We start from the raw sequence: 19,715 nt of genomic DNA on the forward strand, positions 1-19,715 counted from the left end.
CGAATTTCTGTAAAATATTCCCGCTCAAATGTTTTTAAAGATTGAAAAATGCATTTGAGGTAATGAGTTAAAGTTATTGAAACATGTATTTAAGATAGAATAGCAAATACTCTCGATCAAACGCATTTGCAAGATATCAAATTACTACCGAAAGGAATTGAAGTACAGTATCTTGAGTAGAATATTTGAGATAGGCAAAAGTCTGCGACGTGATACTGGAGAGAGACAGGTAGAGAGAAAGAGAGAGAGTAGCGCTGTTGCTCGCCTGCTTACTTTTGCCCTCTCCCCTATGTATCTCCGGACACGCGTCATAGTTCCAGGGAACGCCACCCCACAGAGAGGAGCTGTTCCTGGCGCTGCGGCCCGTGCGCCGGTAAAAGGGTGAGCGTGGCTGGCGCGCTGCCGCCGCGTCAGGGAGGGGGTGGGAGGGGGAGGGGGGAGTAGGAAATTCCTGCTCCGTCTGCGCGGCACACCGCCTCGCTCCCTGCTGCCGCTGCGGCGCTTTCTGCTCCTTTCGGCGCCGAGGAACCTTGCGGCGCCTGAACTGCAACCTCGGCCGTAGCGAAACGTGGCCGTCCATGCCTGTACACCGCAGATGAACTCAGGGAGCGGACATTAACGCTTTCGTATTCACAACTTCAATTAAATGCTTAAATGTCTTTAAAAAAATTATGCGTAAGCATTAGAACGCTTGTTTTTACGAAAACCCGGCGGTGTCTTTCGTTCGTGGGCGCCGGGAAGAGAAAGAGAAGGAAGGGGAGAGGTGACGCGTGCTACGCACATCTGCGTTTGAACGCGGCGCGTTCCGTAGCTGCAAGCGAACGCGTTGCGTTGCGAAGAGCGCTTGCGCCAAGCTTGTACGCACAGTTGCGTTGACATGGGGTCAACCGCATTCAAGAGCCAATAAAACATATTATCGTCACTAGCGGCTCACCAATAGTGAGCGAAATTTACGGCAACATGGCAGCACCCAGCGACAGCGTCGAAGTGTTTGATCTTGGGACAATTCCGCTGGCTTCCCCGACATCCTGTTAAGCCTGAACCGTCGCAGCTTTGTAAAAAGCAGTCCCCACTGCTCCCCAAAACGAAAAAGCAAGTTCTGCGAGCGGAAAACCGGATAAGCCTCGCCGAGTGGCGCGAGTGACCCTCCTTTCCCCTCTCGGCTTCTGATTGGTCGAACGCGCCGCAACGCTTCGGAAAGTTGAGTGGGTCTCTACTCGCTTGCGTTGCGCTACTGAGCGTCGCGGGAAGGCGCGCGTCGTACCGCAAGCGACCTCTCCTGAATCCTGCCCGCAAGGACGCCGCAACGCACTCAAACTCGTTCAAACGCGAATGCCCGTACAAGCCTTCACGTGAGCACGCGTCAAGTTCTCCCTCTTTCCCCGGCGCCGACAAAGTGACAGACACCGCCGGGGTTTCGGCAAAACGAGCCCTTTCGTTTTCGGCAAAGTCACGCGCACAGCTGGCATGGAGTCAGAGAGGAGGGGGACCCGCGCAACACCTCCTGATAGCAAAGCCGCAGTGCTCTATGAGACGGCGTAATCAGAGAAGGCCGACGCTGGACGCATATTGGAAATAAGTGCTGCGTCAGTGTTTGGCTTCGAGTCAAGTTTGAGCCGAACGTTGACGCAGTCGTCGTGTCCATTTTGTGCCCAGCGTTGGCCTTCTCTGATGACGCCATCTCATTCAGCACTAAGGCTTTGTTATATAGGAGGTGTTGCGCGGCCCCTCCTTCTCTCTGGCTCCATGCCACCTGTGCGCGTGACTTCGCTGAATACGAAAGGGCTCGTTTTGACGAAAACCCGGCGGTGTCTGTCAGTTTGTCAGCAACGGGGGGAGAGGGGAGCTTGACGCGTCAACGTTTATCAAAAAGGGACGTGTGTGGCGTTTCCAACGGTCATGCTAATGCATTCCCTAAGAATCCACCATGCATCTTAATGTAATTTTTTTCACTTGTGGTCTCTGAACTTGTCACAGATAAAGCTGACCGTAGACAGTTATTTTCCATACAAAAAATACATTCTAATAAAAATAAAGCCATGGGTCAATGCCCACCATCTAAAACTTATTAAAAAAGAACTTTCTTTGCAATCAGTTTATAAAAACACGAGACGAAGTGAAGCTCGGCAAATATTGAAAAAAAAGTTCAGAAATTTCCTCAACGCTCAGTTAAGACAAGCCAAACATCTGTATTCTACCTATTTATTTGATGTGCCTTGTTTGACACATCCTGATAAAGTATGGAAGCTATAAAATTGTTTATTGCACAGCCGATCTCGAAATAGGGTTACTACTAATATCACCATTAACGATAAGAGTATTTCAGGCATAGAGCTTGTAAACAAGTTTAATGATACTTTTGTAAGAGCTGGGGGCTTGCTTATAACAGTGCCGCGACAAATAAATTCACCAACGAAAAAAAAATTGTTCGATACAGTCGAATTTCTTTCTGTGTTTATGAACATGAAGAATACTCGTAGTCATTCCTGCGAGGATTTCTTATTGAAACGAATAAAATTGATAATTTATTTTTTGCTGTCTTGCATATCGGATTTGTACATTTTGTCGTCCGGTGTTTTGCCCGAAAGAATGAAGCTTTCTTAATTCACTGTTATATTTAAAGGCGGCGGTAGAAGTGATGAGTAATTAATGCCCCATCTCCATACTTCCTGTGTTTTCTAAGCCCATAAAAAATATGGTATTTTCAATTTCTCACCTTTTTTAAATATTGTTTGTTGACTGAATCTCATTTTGGATTCAAAAGGCATAGATCTAAAGAAACAACTTTATTTCTACATAAGGAGATAATATTAGAACATTACGAGAGAAAGCTTTTAACGTTAGGAATATTTATAGATTTAAGTAAAGTATCGATCGAATAAATCATAAAATAGTTCTAGATAATTTATATTGTTATGGTATACGAGGCATCGTATTATCACCCATCACAATTTATTTGCAACACCGGTCCCAGTATATTCAGACTGGAGACTACATATTAACTATGCAGCGCATTTTTTCGGGTGTTCCATAGGGAAGTATTCTCGGCCCTTTGTTGTTGCTTATACACGTTAAAGGGATACTGAACCAAAGAATTTAGTGCCCATAATAAGTGGCGCAGGTTCTTTCCACCAGCCAGCAGCCGCCGGTGTGCGCGAGCACACGCAACAAAAATGACGTCACAGACCTCCATTCGTGGTTGAGATGACAGTGAAATGCATGGGCTTCGGACTAAAGGAGAATAAAGACAGGCTTTTCATCTCTACAAGTGAAAGCTACGTGCTTGTTAGACCAATTCATCGCTGACTTTTTACACCAGGCACCACTGTGTAGGTGAAAAACTTGTCTTTATTCTCCTTTGGTCCGAAGCCCATACATTTCACTGTCATCTCAACCACGAATGGAGGTCTGTGACGTCATTTTTGTTGCCTGTGCTCGCGGACACCGGCGGCTGCTGGCTCGTGGAAAGAACGTGCGCCACTTATTATGGACACCGAATTCCTTGGTTCAGTATCCCTTTAAATTATACTTTAAACAATGAACCTTCGACAAAATTTATTATGTACACTGATTACACCAACATATTTTGTCTGATATTACGGTGGTGTGATTTCTATTAAAGAAAATATTTTCTGGATAAATTAAAACTCTGGACAGATACTGACTAACTGGTCGTTAACACGGCAAAACAAAGGCAGTTCTATTCCAGTGACCTGGATCTCAAGTTAGTTTTATAATAAATTTAGTCTTAGGGTTCAGCACAATAAAGTGTGTTCAGAATATTAAGCCTCTAGCCGTAATGTTTTCTGAATATATGTCTTTAAATGTTAATGCAGAAACTTTCCAGAATTGTGGGCATAGTGAATAAGCACAAACATCTCCTGCCAGTTAGCATTTAAAGAAAAACATCGTTTAACAATTCACTTTTTTTTATTTGACCCTGCCACTCCCATCCAGTATAGGGGACGACCACAAAAAGTAACGTAAACAAAATGCGCCTGTCATAAAAAACAGGAACCTGTCCGCATAATTGAAAACGTTCTTTGTGATCACCACTATCCCCCCCCCCCCCCCCCCCCCCCCCATTTTTTTAACATAAAATCGTTAATGCATTCGAGGTGTATTCAAGTAGACTAATTGACACTTATAAACGTTCGGTAGAAAAAAGAACAACAAAGTTATGCTTAATATTTCAAAATTAAAAATAAATTAATCAGAATATCCATCGCGTCATTGGCACCTGGCCCTTTCCCATTCCAGAACAAACTATGGTTTTGAGACCTAGACACAATTGCTACCTGTTCTCCTGAATACTCAGAAGAACAGGTAGCTGGACAACGGTCTAGCTACCTGTTTAGGACCTACCTTAATTCAGGTAGGTTGTGAAATAATTATTATTAATCATAAAAAACTATATATAATAGATTTTTCAGGATTAATAAACTTCAATGTGTTTGTTTCATTTTCCCCACATGTGCGTGTATGTGTATATATGCATATCTTGTCCAATAAACACAAATTATCTGCTCTTAAAAAAAAAAAACTACCATATGTATGTATAGACGCTTTACACACGCGCCAAATTACAGCCGCCATTGCTGACCTTCTCTTGTCTTACCGAGATGCCAAGCAACTGAAACGGTAGTTGACGATCCTGTACGAAGGTTGATGCTTTAGAAAAGGACACAGTTGAATCTAATATGCCAATAACCTGGCCTGCTATGGTAATGATGAAGTGAAATAAACGGAATAAGAGGAAACAAAAACTGAAGGTCAGTTATGGCGGCGTCCATGCACAGCTGCTGCAAAGCGTCTATACGGCTGCTTGCTTGTAAGAAGAGCATGTTGGTTTAAGCCATGGATGAAGAGCGTGTTGGTTTAAAGGGGCCATGAAACGAATTTTGGGTTGAAATGAATGATTTTAGATTGGGACTTTACTAATCGCATATCGTTTAGTTGGCCAAACGAAAGAGGCTAGAAAGTCAAAAGCCAGCTTTTCGGTACGAGCATTTGAAAATATAGCGGACTATTTTGTACCTTCTTGCCTTCGAAAGCTCTCCGCCTTTTCACTAGGATACATCCGCGGTTCCAAAAGCGCGTCACCGGCGCCAAACCGACGTCAGCAGAGCCCAGCTCACGCATTGGACACGAGAACTGCGTCACTCGGACGTATGCGCTCGTCAACAATCAATCCGTCGACGAATATTTCGATTCGCGTTCGTGGCCAATGAGTGCCCTGACGGAACTTATTGACACTGGGGAATGACAAGTTCGATGGTGTGCATAAAAAGCACGGTGGAAGGTAGGAGTCATCGCACCGGTGCCGAAAAATATTACGACGACGTGATTTCACCATTCGCATTTGAGTTGAGGAGTAAAGCTGAGGAAGAAGTAGGAAAATCGTTTCATGACCGCTTTAAAGGAGCGATGCAACAATTTTTGTACTGTGCACAAATACCGCTTAAAACGGATCCCTAACGTTAATGACCTATGAAACACGCGTTCGTTTTTCACCCCACGCAATAGAAGTCCCAGAAAAAAATTAAAGAAAAACGAGCAGCGTTCACCCCCTCAACTCGCAGCCAGAACAAGCGGCCACGTGATCTGGAGCCGATTATATGCCGCCAGTGTTGATCATAGCCACGCGCTGGGGTTGGCAAAGCGCAGGACACGCGCTGAGTTCCAGACAATTGTTATGGCTCGGCTGTTGTCGTCGTTGCAGCGATTGGACACGGGTCACTACCCGAATGCTTCTCGAGCTAGCAATTGTCACGAGCCCAAGTCGAGTGCCCACGCAATGCTCGGGTCCAATCTATGAACCGCATTCAAATATCGTCACTTGGGTGTACTGCAATCCCCGAGTTACGTCATCAAATTTTGCAAAGGAGAAATTGAATGAAGATGATCGCTTTTGTCCTTGAAATTACACCACAACAAAGGAGTTTCTTGGCCAATGGCGTTGCGTGTGAGTATCCTTGAGTCCCAGGTGTGCCAGTAAGCTCGTGTAGAGAGAAAAACATTCCAATTGAATATCGTTGCACAGCTCCTTTAAGTCATGAAAGATGTGGTTGTGTTGTCCCTGTGTCAATTGTTTTATTCTTTCTTCATCTATGGTACGTATACGGGTAAGTATATTTATTTTATACCTTCTCCGCTCTAACCATGATAAGGACGTTGGAACCGGTCGAGCTGCAAACATGCAGCTTTTAATGGGATAGCATTATTAAGCCACTAATCAAGATTTTCAGCTATGTATATTCTGGCCCCGTAATGCGCACTCGGTATGCGCAGTAAACCATTTCAGCTCACTGTGCTTGCACCCCATCGCGCCGCGCGTATGCGGAGCGGCAGTACGCACTCCTTCACATTCGCACCCTCTTCGAAGGACCTGACGACCTTGAAGTCGTCCTCAACGTCGTCCTGGAGGTCGTCCTAGACGTCGTCCTTGAGGTCGCCCTAGAGATCATCCTTGAGGTCGTTTCTAGAACGTTGTCCTTGAGGTCTTCCTAGAGGTCGTCCTCGAGGCTGCCCTAGAGGACGTGATCCAAGACGACGTCTAGGACGACGTCCCAGAGGACGACGTTAAGACCAACGTCTAGGACGACCTCAAGGACAAACTCTAGGGTGACCTCAAAGACAAGGATTTAGAGGGGGAGTTTCCCCGCTAAAGATAGCGGAAAAATTGACATCACGACGTATATGCACCAATGCGATCAGTTTCCCTGCTTATATTTGGCGGTGTGCAACGACAAATGTGATCGCATTCATAAATAATCAGCCCCGTTGTTTCTACAAATTTGCCTCGACCATCAAATCGCTGCCCTGTAATTCTTTTCGCACTCCGCTGTCAGAAATGTCAGTTTGTGGCAAAATAAAGTGATTTGAAATGACTTTCTTTGATCGTGTTTAACCACAGAGCTAGCGTCGGTTAATTTACTAACCAGTAATGAACCTTTTCAAGAAGAGTTCTGCGTATACGCGCAGGCCTTCCTCACGCAGCGGCGAAAGCGAGCGAACCACATGCTGTCCGGAAGAAAGATAGCGCAACTCCCGTCCCTGATGTGCCAATTACACTTCGCGCTTTCGCCGCTTGGTGTGGTCATTATGGAAAGAAAGGCCCTTCACAAGGCTGCGTGCCAGTGAGCTTGTTACCTGTTGAGGTTGAGGAACCTGATCTCCCAATGGGGCGCCTTGTCCACGACGCCCTTGGCCTCATCCAGAAGCTCCAGACCGAAGAAGTCGAGCATCATCTTGTAAGACCGCATCAGCCTGGCCTGGACCACCGGGTCCTGCTTCATGCCCTGCGTCCAGGTAAATTAAAAAAAAAAAAAAAAAAACATGGTGACAAACACGGCTTATGTCAACAGTTTCATTGAACCCCTATTTCTTATGGCACGGGTTCGTGAGCTAGAACAGCGAAACAACGACTAAATAAAAGTTATTTTATGCGTTGGCATTAGAACGCTCGTTTCGACCAAACAACAGCGGTGTCTTTCGTTTGTCAGTTGTCGCGTTCGAAACTGCCATTGGTCAGAAGCGCTGACGTGAGCACGCGTCAACCTTTCCCTGTCTCCCCGGCGCTGACAAACTGACAGACACCGCCCGGTTTTCGTAAAAAAACGGGCCCTTTTGCTTTCGGCAAAATTACGCGCACAGCTGGCGCGGTACCAAAAAGGAGGAGGCGCCGCGCAACACCTTCTATATAACAAAGTCGTAGTGTTGAATTAGATGGCTTAATCAGAGTAGGCCATCGCTGGACACAAATTTGAAACGAGTGCATCGTCAGCGCTCGGCTTCGAGTCGAGTTGAAGCCGAACGTTGGCGCAATCGTCGAGTTCTATCTGTGCCCAGCGTTGGCCTTCTCTGATGATGCCATCTCATTCAGCACTGCGGCTTTGTTATGGTGTTCCACCGCAGCGCAGTGGAATGCGGGCGTGCTCAGTTGCCGCACTGCTGTCGCCGGTTGTTCTTCGCTCTGGGTTTTCGTAGTAGCGGTGCGGGGCTTTTATGTGCGTGTGTAGTTAAAACCATGGATGCGGTTCACTCCCCGAGTGATATGGATGCGGTTCCTTCCACAAGTGGTATGGATGTGGTCCTTTCCACGAGTGATATGGATGACCATATCCAAGAGCGTCGACGTACTCGGACAGGCAGAGTACAAAAAGGGGTGAAAAAAAAAATTACGGGAAGATTCATTGGTGGATTCCTGGGGAATCCGTTAGCATAACCCTTGGGACACGCCAAACACGTCCCTCTTTGAGAAACGCTAACACTGGCCCCGTAATGAGGTCAAAAAGAGGCAGCAAAAAATACAAGCCAAAGAGAAAGCCAAAAGAAAGGAGTGGAGGGGTAAGCGTTAGCGTTTCCAAAAGAGGGACGTCTGTGGCGTTTCCCAAGGGTCATGCTAACGGATTCCCCAGGAATCCACAACTGGATCTTCCTGTAATTTTTTTAATGCTGACGTTCAAATACTGCCTACACTTGCAAAGCTATAGTTGAAGCTTGTAGAATCAACTTCCTGTAATTCTTAGAATAACAGCCGACGTTTCGTCAAGAAACCGAAGAAGCGAAAAGTCTGCGAATCATCGACTCCTGCACCGAATTTCTAAAGAGACTTTCTTTTCCTATCAAATACAATTTTTGTCATTTCCTTCGATAAATGTTGATCTATTATAAAACAGTCTATACTTCAATGTGGATGATCAAGAAGCGCCATGTCATGGCGTTCGTCGTCTTCCTGTGCTTTGATTTTGATATTGTTGTAGAAGGTGAAGGTTGGATTAGCCCGAAGTGGGGATATAAAATGGACCGTTGTCCAGTGATCCTCGTCCTGGAAGTGCGATTCCCACCTGAGCCTCGTGAAGCTGCAGTCGCTGGCAGGCCGGATTGGTGGATTTCCCTCTGGTGGGAAACAACCTAGAACGACGAGAAGAGAACGAACTTGACGACAACGGCCGCGGTGCATGGTCCTATATGACAACGGTCGTCCCTGTAATGCGGATTCTGCGGAGCATTGAATTCTGTGAGCATCTTGAAACAAGGTACCAACGAATCGCTATAAACATGAGAAGAAATTTTGGTCATAAATAAAACACGTGAGGGACTATATGGACCTTTCCTATGCGATGAACTAACCTGGGTAAGAAAGACAAACACTTGCGAGTAATAAAAAAAAAACAAAAACATATTGCCCTAGATGGTTCTGTGGCGATCACAGAATCAAGAAATGTTTCCTGATCCTGAGATCGCCACCGAAGATCTCAATCATCTAAGGGCAATATTCTTTTGACATTTTTAATGTTTATGTCAAACCCAATCAAAGTATGCTCTTGTCAATAGGCTGTAGACCCACGCGCGGTGCTCATATACAGTCTCCCTGCATGTTCGCGGATTACCCGCGGATATCCCGAGTAAACTGGCGGATGCGGATAACAATGAACCAGATATACTGTATCGCAGATCGGACGCGGATGCCAGGGACTGCGGATGCTGATCGAACGCTGATATCCGTGGGTCCGGATCCACATTTTTGCCGATGCAGCTAATCAACGTGTGCGACCGCACAGTGTAGGGTGAATAAGCGAGTAATACTATGAAGTGAATCGTCGAAGGTATTGCGGAAGAACTACTTTCTTAGATAAGAGGCCAACTGGAGAGAAAACTGATCTTTACGTCAAGAAACATTTGATTCTTACTAAAGATCGCTTTAGAACGTTCTATCTCGCCAAAAAATGCTGTCCCTAAAACGTAAAGAATGCAGGAGCATCAGCCACCTCGGGAAAGTGTGTTCGTGTTTCGCAGGGAAAGAGCGGAAGACGTTCTTTGGGCAAGGAACACTCAAAACGTACAAGCCACAAGAAAGTAGAAGCCTGCACGTGGCTTCTTCGCCTACAAGTAAATCGAGGAGACTGAATTCTATCCTCTGGAGTAATGGAATTTGCGCCAGCCCGAGTCTCCGCACCACAGTCTTGTAGTGCAGTTCGTGCATGCCACCCCAGCATTGAGCGCACCAACGGAGAGACCCGTACGAAAATGTCAGATATGGCCCTGATATATTTTATATGTGGCCAGATATGATAATATAAGCAGTCAAATAGGGCTGTATTTCGCCAGATATGGGAGCTAATACGGCCGTATTTCGGCATATAGGTGGGCAAATAGTGCCAGATCTGGCCGTATAAGTGCGTAAATACGGGCATATATCACCATATACGCGTGCAAATATAGCCCCAGATAATGATGTATGGGCCCGTTTCAGTTGTGGAAGCAACAAGTTATATGTACTCGCTAAGGCACTAGTTGATTGATCTATATTGCATGAGTCTCATGTAATTGGTTAACTATTGTTAACATCCTTCAAGTGAAGTTATTCCAGGTATTTGGACCAATTAATCAATTGCGCAATTTGAAGATTGAAAGACAAATGAAATTTGGTTGTATGTTTGATGTGTGACAATATGACGTAGTGCGATCGGAACGCGACTTAATCAAACAATGGATTTTAGTCGCAGCTCTTAGGCACCCGTTTCCAAATTAAGCGGCGTTGGCGTCGCCATCGGTGTAACCGCCCCGCTAAATTTAGCGAGACATTGAATTGGTACGTATGTCACGCGACGTTAATTTTCCCGCGAAATCTGGCAGTGAAACAAATTTTTTTTAAATATTTCACCGCTAAATTGAGCGGCTAAACACGAACCGTTAGCTTACTCAAGATGCAAGACGCTACTTCGCCGTCCCGAATCCTTTTCCCTTCGAACGGAAGCCGTTGTGCCCGGAGTACAATACGCAGCTCTTTCAAAACCGTTAGCGTAGCATCGCATCAGTTCGTTTGAGAGCGTCGGCGATTCATCGAGTGTTGAAAGTCGGAAGATGTGCTGTCCGTGGTATTTTATGTGTAACTCGTTCATAAAAAAATTTGAAACAGTGTACACATGATTTTAAATTTATTGGTAAACATATATATATACATGTTTATTTATTTATTTATTTGTCGACATCATGCACCAAAAAATTGTCGCGTTTATTTTTTTATTTAAAATTATAATATGGTTTATACAGCGTAAAACATAATATCATGAAACTCGCATCGTTTTGAGTTCAAAAGCTAGACTTCATAGAGCTGTATGTTCACTCGGTATTGACAGCAGGGTAGACGCTACGCGTGTTTTAGGTTAATCGTGTCTCCGGTTAGGGTCACGTGACTACAGTTTAGAATCTGGTGACAAAGCAGGACATCGCACCTGCCTGGCGCCCAAGGCCACACATAGCATTCACAGCACTGTCAACCTTCGTTACAAGTGACACATCCCCTCATTGCGGCCCCGTAAGATAAGCCTTTTGTTCGTGAAACCCCGTTTTGGCCTCTCCCTTGATCCTTTTCTCTCTCTCCCTAAGCTGAAAGCGTTGTAAAAGTCGAGCGGTCACGTGGTTTGAGGGATGACGCATTAGCCGTTCCCGATCTCGGAATGCGTTTAGCCGGACCTAGTTTGGCGTGTGAATTCTCCCTGTGTGGCTGCTGTGTATGACTGCTTTTGCAAGCGATTTCTTCAAAGAAGCCCAAGAATGTTTTGTGATGCGTTTAGTGTTCGGTTCTACAAACGACAGCTTGTGCTACATCGTGTTGAATCTTCACGGGCACCTTCGCGTTTCTGTGTTCGAGTGGTGGTTTTACCGTGGCCGTGTCGACATCTCCCTTGGATAACACCTTTCAAGTCGCGTCTCGTCAACGTAAGTGCGCTGCAACCTACTTCGTGACAATTGATCGTTTTTCCTAAATGTATTCCAGATTACCTCTAGATTTAGGCCGTGTCTATCTCCTGGCAGCCGGGAGAATCATTGTGCAGAATGTTTCGGCATTAGTGCGATTGCGCTACAAGCAGAAAGTTTTGATATGCCGCCGACAAAGTTTTGACGTGTCGCCAAAAAACAACAGCAGCACACTCTTAATTACGCCTTCCAAAATTTGACGAGCGGCTTTACGAGTCGCTTGAATACTGGTAAACAATGCTAGGTTACCGTCATAATCTAAACCCTGGGATGAGGATAAATCAAATAACGGACAACTCTCATTGACTCAGGCTTTACATTATGATGTTTCCTAACCGGCATGCCAAGATACTTTCGCTCCTTGCAAGGGTTAGCGTCTCGCGGACGGCACAAACCGATCCCCTGACGGCGGCGTCTCGGCGAACTTGCACGCGGGGCCACCGCCGACCTATCGCCGTTATCGGCGTTATGTAACGATAGGTAAAAGGCATCTACTGCACGAATGGGCAAAAGCGGATGCAAAGGCGTGCGCGAACGTAAACAACGGTAGAAAAGTGCCGTTGCTCGCCGCTATGAGATGCGCGCCGCTAACTCGGTCATCCGCGGGCGTATCCCTCTCCTCCCGCTTGTACTTTCTCTAACTTGACGGACACTGTCTCGCGGTTCATGCCGACGAAACGATCGTCGGGATACCGGGTAATTGCTACAGCCGAGCGCGGCACAGTTTACCATTGCTTCCGCTGTGGAGGGTCGAAGAGTCAACTACCAGCATGGAAGATACCGTCTTTGTTTTTTTTTATTCTTGCAGATTTGTTTTAAAAGCCGTGAACGCTGCACTTATGCGGTTTGTACGAGAGTGATACGCCCAGGGGGACGTTATGTAGTCTGCTAATCTTTGCGATAAGTCGGGTAATTAATTAAAATTCAATAATTAACTTTTAATTAGTGAAAATAGGCACATAGTTTCATTAGAAACTTGCTGAGCGTCGTCCAAAACCCCTAAACCAGTAATTTTTAGAAAGACTGAGCGCGTGTGAAGCGCAGTAGTATGCTGAAGTTACCACTGGTGGACCAGGTACAAGGCTGGGGCTAGGTAAGAGAGAAAAATTGCGCGGGCGCCTTACCGAAACCGCTAGCCTTGTACCTGCTCCACGAGTGGTTACTTTAGTGCACTACCACACTTCTCACGCGCTGAAAGTCTTTCTGAAAATGTCTGATTTAGGCATTTTGGACGACGCCCCGCTAGCGGCTTATTGGAACCGTATGTCTATTTTCACTAATTGAAAAGTTAATAAGTGAATTTTAATTAATTAGCCGAGTAATCACACAGCTTAGCGCCCACGTAATGTCCTCCTGGGAGTATAACTCACCCGCAGAAACCACATAAGTGTAGCTTTCATGATTTTTTTAAGAACAAATCTGCAAGAATAGAAAAAAAAAAAAAAAACCTGATATGGGAGGCAGATATACCCCTATTTGGCAGACCCAGATATGGGTATATAAAAAATTGGGCAGATCTGGCTATATAAGGCTTATATAAACTGATGTGCTTGATATGGCCAGATCTGCCCAATTTTTTATATATCCATATTTGCTTTTTTTTATATAAGTCCAGATCTGCCATTTTCGTAAGGGGAGACTTCTCATTAGCTGGTATCAATAAGAGAAGCGAACCATGTCGGAGTCCGTCTATGTTGACGATATTCTGTTTCTTCTAACAGCAACCTCGACAAATGACACGTCGCGTTTTTGTGCGTTTTCTTTTTCTCGACAGTTGGCACTGAGTTGTTTTTAAGTATACGGTTCCGAGCATGCAGTTGAGGGTTCGTGTTTAAAACTGAAACCGATATGAGGTGTTGCCATTATTGAATATTATGATATTTTCCCAGTGGCGTACTCGCGCCTCACCGTATATGTACACGAGTACTTAGCTGCGGTAAGTGCAGCGCCTGTCCTTACCCACTTTTTCATTGTTTGTCCTAAATAAATTGACACAGTGTTATTAGTCTGTCCTTCCTTAATTTTCATGTTTATAAAATATGCGTCTGCTTGAAGTGGGTTGTACAAAGCAAAAAAGAAAATAAATATTACAATTCACTTCCTTTTGAGCGCATTTTCTGGACAGAGTCTTCGAGTCACGGAGTCACTATCGTGCCTGGAGGGCGTCTCAGACGGGTGTGTTTAGCGTCCTATTCCGCCCATACATCGAGAGTGGTACAGAAATGGCAACAAATGACGTCACAGAAGCCGGAGCGACATGCTGCCGGATGTCGCGATCCTGGCGGTTGGTCGTAAAAAAGTTGGCGAAAAGCACTACCGAACGCGAGTGTCGCTGTCGTCGCGGCGTCCCAACTCCTGGCTGTCCAAGCTTCCGTGGACTGTCAGGTTGGAGAGCGACATGCGGAGGGACAGGCGTCTGCCACATCCACCACCGCTGCTGAAATACCGCCAGGATCGTGACCGGTGGCAGCGTGACACTTCTATGACGTCATCAGGCGGAAATCGAGGGACCACTTTTTTGGACGCGGTAAACACACCAGTCGGAGACGCGTTCCATTGCAACAAATAGTGTCACGGACTCTCAAGACGATTTTATAACTGCGATCATTTTGTAGCGTGAGCTACACTGGCCGAGGTTGAGCAGTTTCGCGTGGCTCCCAAAGAGCCGTGCTGGGCAAGCGCGAGGAGCAGTGACGTCACACGGCCACAGCTGGCGCGCCGGAGCCGCCGCCGCCGCGCGCGCCTCGCCGGTCTGCGCATTCCAGAGAAGTGACGTCATAGCCGCGGCAGACGCACTGGCGCCGCCGCGTGCCCAGCTGTGTGCCTCCGTTGCGCAGCAGCCAAGTCTGACGCTGCACCGGAGCCGCTTGATAGCGCCTCTGATGTTGTGCGCATAAGCTCAAGCTACGTATCTCCTGGCATAGCCGAGCCACCGCAATTTTTTTCCAGCGATGCGAAATCTCTCTGGAAGGATGATCGATTATTTTATAAATACGGTAAAACAAAATACGATAAAATGACTTTCACCGTGTTCTGACACGAAGAGTTCTTAGTACAAGGTAAGCAGACGGCTTATAGGATTCGCAACTTTCAGCGATGGTGGTACCGCGGTGTGAGAATCGCGCTCCCTAGCTCTTGGATGATCGGCCTCATAATAAATGGCTTTGCCTACACCTTCCTGGGGTGAAAAAATAACGTAAGGCTCTAATACTCCTCGTATATAGCAAAACTAGAATTACTTACGCGTCGCAGACCCAGCCTCGTACCGCTATTCTACAACGATCATCCAGATGACAGCCGTTTTGATAGGCACCAGTGCGCCCGTATAGGCCGTGAAAGTTGCAAATACCATACAGACGTTTTTGGTTATGAAGTAAAATGAATGCGCGGATTGAGGGTCGGATGCGGTTCCGAATTTTGTGGATGCTGTTCGGATACGGATATAAAGTCTGCGGATGCAGATCGGATTCGCATGCCGATACAAACTCTGCGAATGTGGATCGGATGCAGATACAATTATATTAGAACATGGCGGACGTGGTTCGGATCCAGATACGAAGTCCGCGGATGAGGGTCGGATGCAGATGATCTAACTGCTACCCGCGCAGGGCTCTGCGACTCATATAGAAGCTAATACCAAATACGATATAGCTTCGCCAATACTGGAAACTCCTCCGAAAACACATAGGAGCGGCGGCGAACGTGACAGTGGCGCCTCTAGCGGACTCGGAGTCTACGGAAGCAGTCGTCGCGACGTCCTCGAGCTTTACAAGCCCCGTATCGTCACCCTAACAGCAGAAACAATTTATTACGGTCAGTTCGCTTGCAAAGCGGAATCCACTGATCGCAACTGCAACGACAATCGAATAACAACGCGCGCATAAACAAAGATAGGGCAGTTTATCTAGCGGTCTCAAACGCCTCTCAAGGGATCACACGCGTTTGAAACGCGTCGGGGAAGCGGAAAAAAGGCGTTTAGCTACTCGAACTACGTCGTAATCGTTAAAACATGCAAAAACGACATGTTAATATTACCAGAGCAAGGGCACGAGCTGCCGGAGCATAAAAACAAAAGAAGAAAGTAAGGATAAAAATGAACGTGCAAACACTTTCCGAACTTTGAAAAAATGGTGTCGCCATTCCCGACGAAAATAAGAAGAAACGGGAAAGAGAAGCGAACAACGGGGAATAAAACAAAGAAGCTAGCAAAAAACTATTTCAACGACGACGATCGTTGCCGCGCTTATAGAAAAAAAAAGAAAGAAAAATGGGAAGCAGCAAATGAATAGCTGATGGTCGCCATCGGTGTTGAGGTCACGACAAACAAAGCGGAAGCAACAGACGAAACTAATGAAAAAAGAAGAAAGCGTCCCTTTTTATTTTTCAGCTGCTTGTTGTACATTTCTTTATTTGCTTTCGTGGCGTAGGTACGAACTAAAAACAAAACAGGGGAAATAAATAACGTAGTGCAGCTAACACTGCCCGGTAAAAAAGAGTCGCAGAAATGTTTTGGTCGCAGGCAGCAGTGAGTAACCTTTTTTTGCTTTCGAATGTCTTACTCCAGTGACTTTGGCGGGGTGTTCGTTCGCTCGCTTGACGAAGCAGTTTAAAAGTGCATTCAAGTACTTGTTGGCGTAGGTGTCCGTAGGTTGACGTAGGAAGCAGAAGAAAGATTTTCCACCACATCGCACAAACTTGTTCTTGAATGCGGCCGGTTGATCAACAAACGATGACCCGTAGCAGACGTGCCGGCCGGAGTACACAAATAAAATTCGAATAAAAATGGGTAACGAGCTTACACTTCTTAATATATTTAATAAATATCAAAAAGCACGAATGACGATTTTGGATTAGAAACTCAATCGAAGGCGAAAATAGGAGGTTATCGCAGACGACAGTGGACGAAAACAACAACAACAGCAAAGTCGCAGACGGCCCTCAAAATGGGGAGGCACTCACTTGATCGAATGACGTTTTAGCGAACGCCCACGTTTCATCGAACGACACTTTAGCGAATAGTCGGACGCCGCGAAGCGGCGTTTTCGGGTGGGCCAAGTGAGTTCATATTTTTGTAATGAGTTGCCGCAGACTGTCGCCGCGAAGCGGCGTAAAGCGCAGCGCGACGGATGGGTTAACGCGCGCCCCCGGTATTCGCTAAAACGACCATTCTCTCAAATGTCGCCGTTCGCTAAAATGTCATTCTCTCTTGTGATATGGACCCCTCAAAATGCCCGGGCCTAGCGCAGACAAACAGGGGGTAGTAAGCGCCGAAGCGAAGGAAAGGGAGTAAAAACTAAGCCAAACCAAGCAAGGATACGCGATTGTTTACACGTAGGGCAAAAAAAAAAAAAAAAAAAAAGCGAAAGAAAACAAAAAATATACACAGCAACATATAAGCAGGAGGAAGAAATAACGCGGCAGAGTGGCGTCGCCTCAAAAATATAAAAGAAAGAAGACTCAAAAATGGAAAGAGTGGAGACGGTTCAACGGGTGTCGGCCTTTATCGTAGAAGTAAATATGCAGCGAAGCAGAAGATGTTGGTCGTCCCCGCGCTAACAATCGGAATTTGTGCACTGTAAATAACGTGACTGAAATCATCTTTTTTCGCAGGGCTACGACGCTCTCCCCTTCTTTCTTTGCAAGCGCGAGAAGTCTGCTTTTTTCGTAACTCCGCTTTTGTTAATCTATAATCGCGTCAGATATGCATCTGCACAACGCCTTCTTTCGGAGCATACTGACATCGCCGTAACGTACGTGGTTCGAAATTGACTTTTGCTTCTTCATCCGGAGACGATCTTAACGGGATTAGCCAGCTCGCCTGTTCGACGAAACGGTTATAAGCAAGACACTCATAAGAAATGGGAATTGCAACGACAAAACGAATTGACTGATAAGAATTCCAATAAAGTTGAAACGAAGCTATGTTCTGAAATGTTTGTACATTTCCCTTTTTCACGAAACAGCGCGAAGGCATACATTCGTGTTTTGCTTGGCTTACATAAGTTGTAACAGAATGTTTTCTTCGGGAGAACTCCGAAATTGCACCCAGAAAGCTGTAACATCTTTCCCACGCGAAGAGAATGTCCTTCACTCATGAGCTGGCACCCATTTTTTTAACTTTCAAAGCAGCGAATGTCTGTGACAATTTTTTTTCGTTGGTCACGGAGATAGGCAAAACCAATGCATTTTGGAGAATTTGTCTGCCAGCGGAGACTCCGAGCTCGCCAGGGGCGCTGCAATCACTTTTCGCCCGTTTTCCGCGGGAGTTGCCAGTATTGGCTTTCACGGTATTTGCTAATACTTTCTACTGGTCTACAATTTTTCCCTCTCAGTACTTCCGAGGCATGTAACTGAAATGGACATTTTCCACAAACCGACGGCACCAGGCGGTGGCTGCACGAACTAAAAATCGAGGAAGTGACCAACCTGCGCTACCAATCGATAATGGGAGCTACGCTACCAGTTTCTTCACTCTCTCAGCAGCGGCGCCTGCCCAACGCGACTTTAAAGAGGGGCATCCATGGCGTCCACCCAAACGTCGTGTTTTCCTTTCCGTCGACGTTCTTTTTTTTTGTGTAACACAGTTATATATATGCTGCAGTTACGTGTTCTATTTGCTGATATACAGCCTCCTTCCGCATTTCCTCGATTTTTCGTTCCGACTTCCGCCGCTTGGCATCGGGCGCTCGCGCGCGTGCGCAGAACGCTTCTCGGAAAAGGTCCATTGCGGTTGCACGTAGAAATATCCCCAGGTGGTCGAGATTAATCCTCAGCCCCCTCTGAGGCGTCTCGGTGCCGTTGGCTGGCATGGAACGTAACCTCCCCAAAAATGTATTTTCTTTAATTTTTGGTTATAATTGTGTGGTTTTATGTAGAGTCTCTTACAGAACGGCTTATACTTTTAGAACACCGACGACCTAGTATACAAGTAAGCAGGTACGTAGCCAGGATTTCGTTTTGGGGGGGTCCCGCCCATGGCAAAACACCATAGATGGGGGAGGGAGGAGAGGAGGTCCCAGCAAAACTAAGGATTTGAAAGGAGGGGGGGGGGGGGGGGGGAAGGCGGCCCGGGCTTCCCGGGCCACCCCCCTGACTACGTGCCTGCAAGTAAGAACGCGTCATTGAGAAGCAACAGAGAGTCACAACGCACCCCTCACATGGCTGTAGCTCTTACACTCAAAGACGGTCATACAGTGGCATGCGATGACTCGCGACATACAAACGTAAAATGAATTTGTATCCCAAAACATATCTTTATCGGGGACTCTTGGGAGGATAGACGAATAATAATCTACGGTGGGACGGCAATAGGCTCGATGGATCACTTCCGAGCCCACGAATCGTGCAACTTATTTTTGTGACCGGGTCTTTATTTTTCCTCGACAAATCCGTACGAATCCCTTGACGGTCCTTATCACTTATCACTAGGGTTCTGTGTTTACCTCGAGGCTGTATCGGGAAACAGACACGCGTTGTCCCATTTCCTTTTCTTATCGCTGCCACGTAACGTTTTCCCGGTATTGAGGTCATGGACGTGTTCTCTCCAGATTGGGGTCTCACAGGCCCCCTCTTTTTTTCAGCATAAGCCCCGATAAAGACAGATGTTACGTCCGACACCGAAAATTGACACCGAAGACAACCAACCCGCCCCTCCCCCCCCCCCCCCCCCCCCCTTCCCATAAAAAAAAAGAAAAAAAGTTTTGAAATTGAATTTTATATTGGTAAAAAATAAACCCCCCAAAAACAGAACCCTGCATATCCCATCCCCACTCCTACGTAGCGTAGTTTACAGTGTATGTGTCGCATTCCTTTTGTTTTTTGCTTTTCTAGAATTTCTGTAGCTGCGTTTTCTAAAATGGTGCCACTTATACTGTATTTTCTTTTTCTCTCCATAAGTATGGGCTTTAAATGCGCAAGTTTGCCGTGAGGGTTATACCAGGAATGTGGAC

At 46.2% G+C, this 19,715-nt stretch overlaps 1 protein-coding gene across 3 annotated transcripts in view; it reads right to left on the reverse strand.

The window, feature by feature from the left end:
- The window catches only part of LOC8034339 (opioid growth factor receptor-like protein 1), a 38,419-nt gene that overhangs the window by 4,537 nt on the left and 14,167 nt on the right, over positions 1 to 19,715 (reverse strand). For all 3 annotated transcript variants that reach the window (XM_040503551.2, XM_040503552.2, XM_029981354.4), the window contains 2 exons: positions 8,850 to 8,916; positions 7,153 to 7,301 (listed from right to left, as the gene is read on the reverse strand). In XM_040503551.2, the coding sequence (XP_040359485.2) occupies positions 7,153 to 7,301; positions 8,850 to 8,916 (216 nt within the window). The remainder of the gene's footprint in view (positions 1 to 7,152; positions 7,302 to 8,849; positions 8,917 to 19,715) is intronic.

This window comes from Ixodes scapularis, unplaced genomic scaffold, assembly GCF_016920785.2.
Source record: "Ixodes scapularis isolate PalLabHiFi unplaced genomic scaffold, ASM1692078v2 PGA_scaffold12__126_contigs__length_90152505, whole genome shotgun sequence".
NCBI classification, from domain to species: Eukaryota; Metazoa; Arthropoda; class Arachnida; order Ixodida; family Ixodidae; genus Ixodes; species Ixodes scapularis.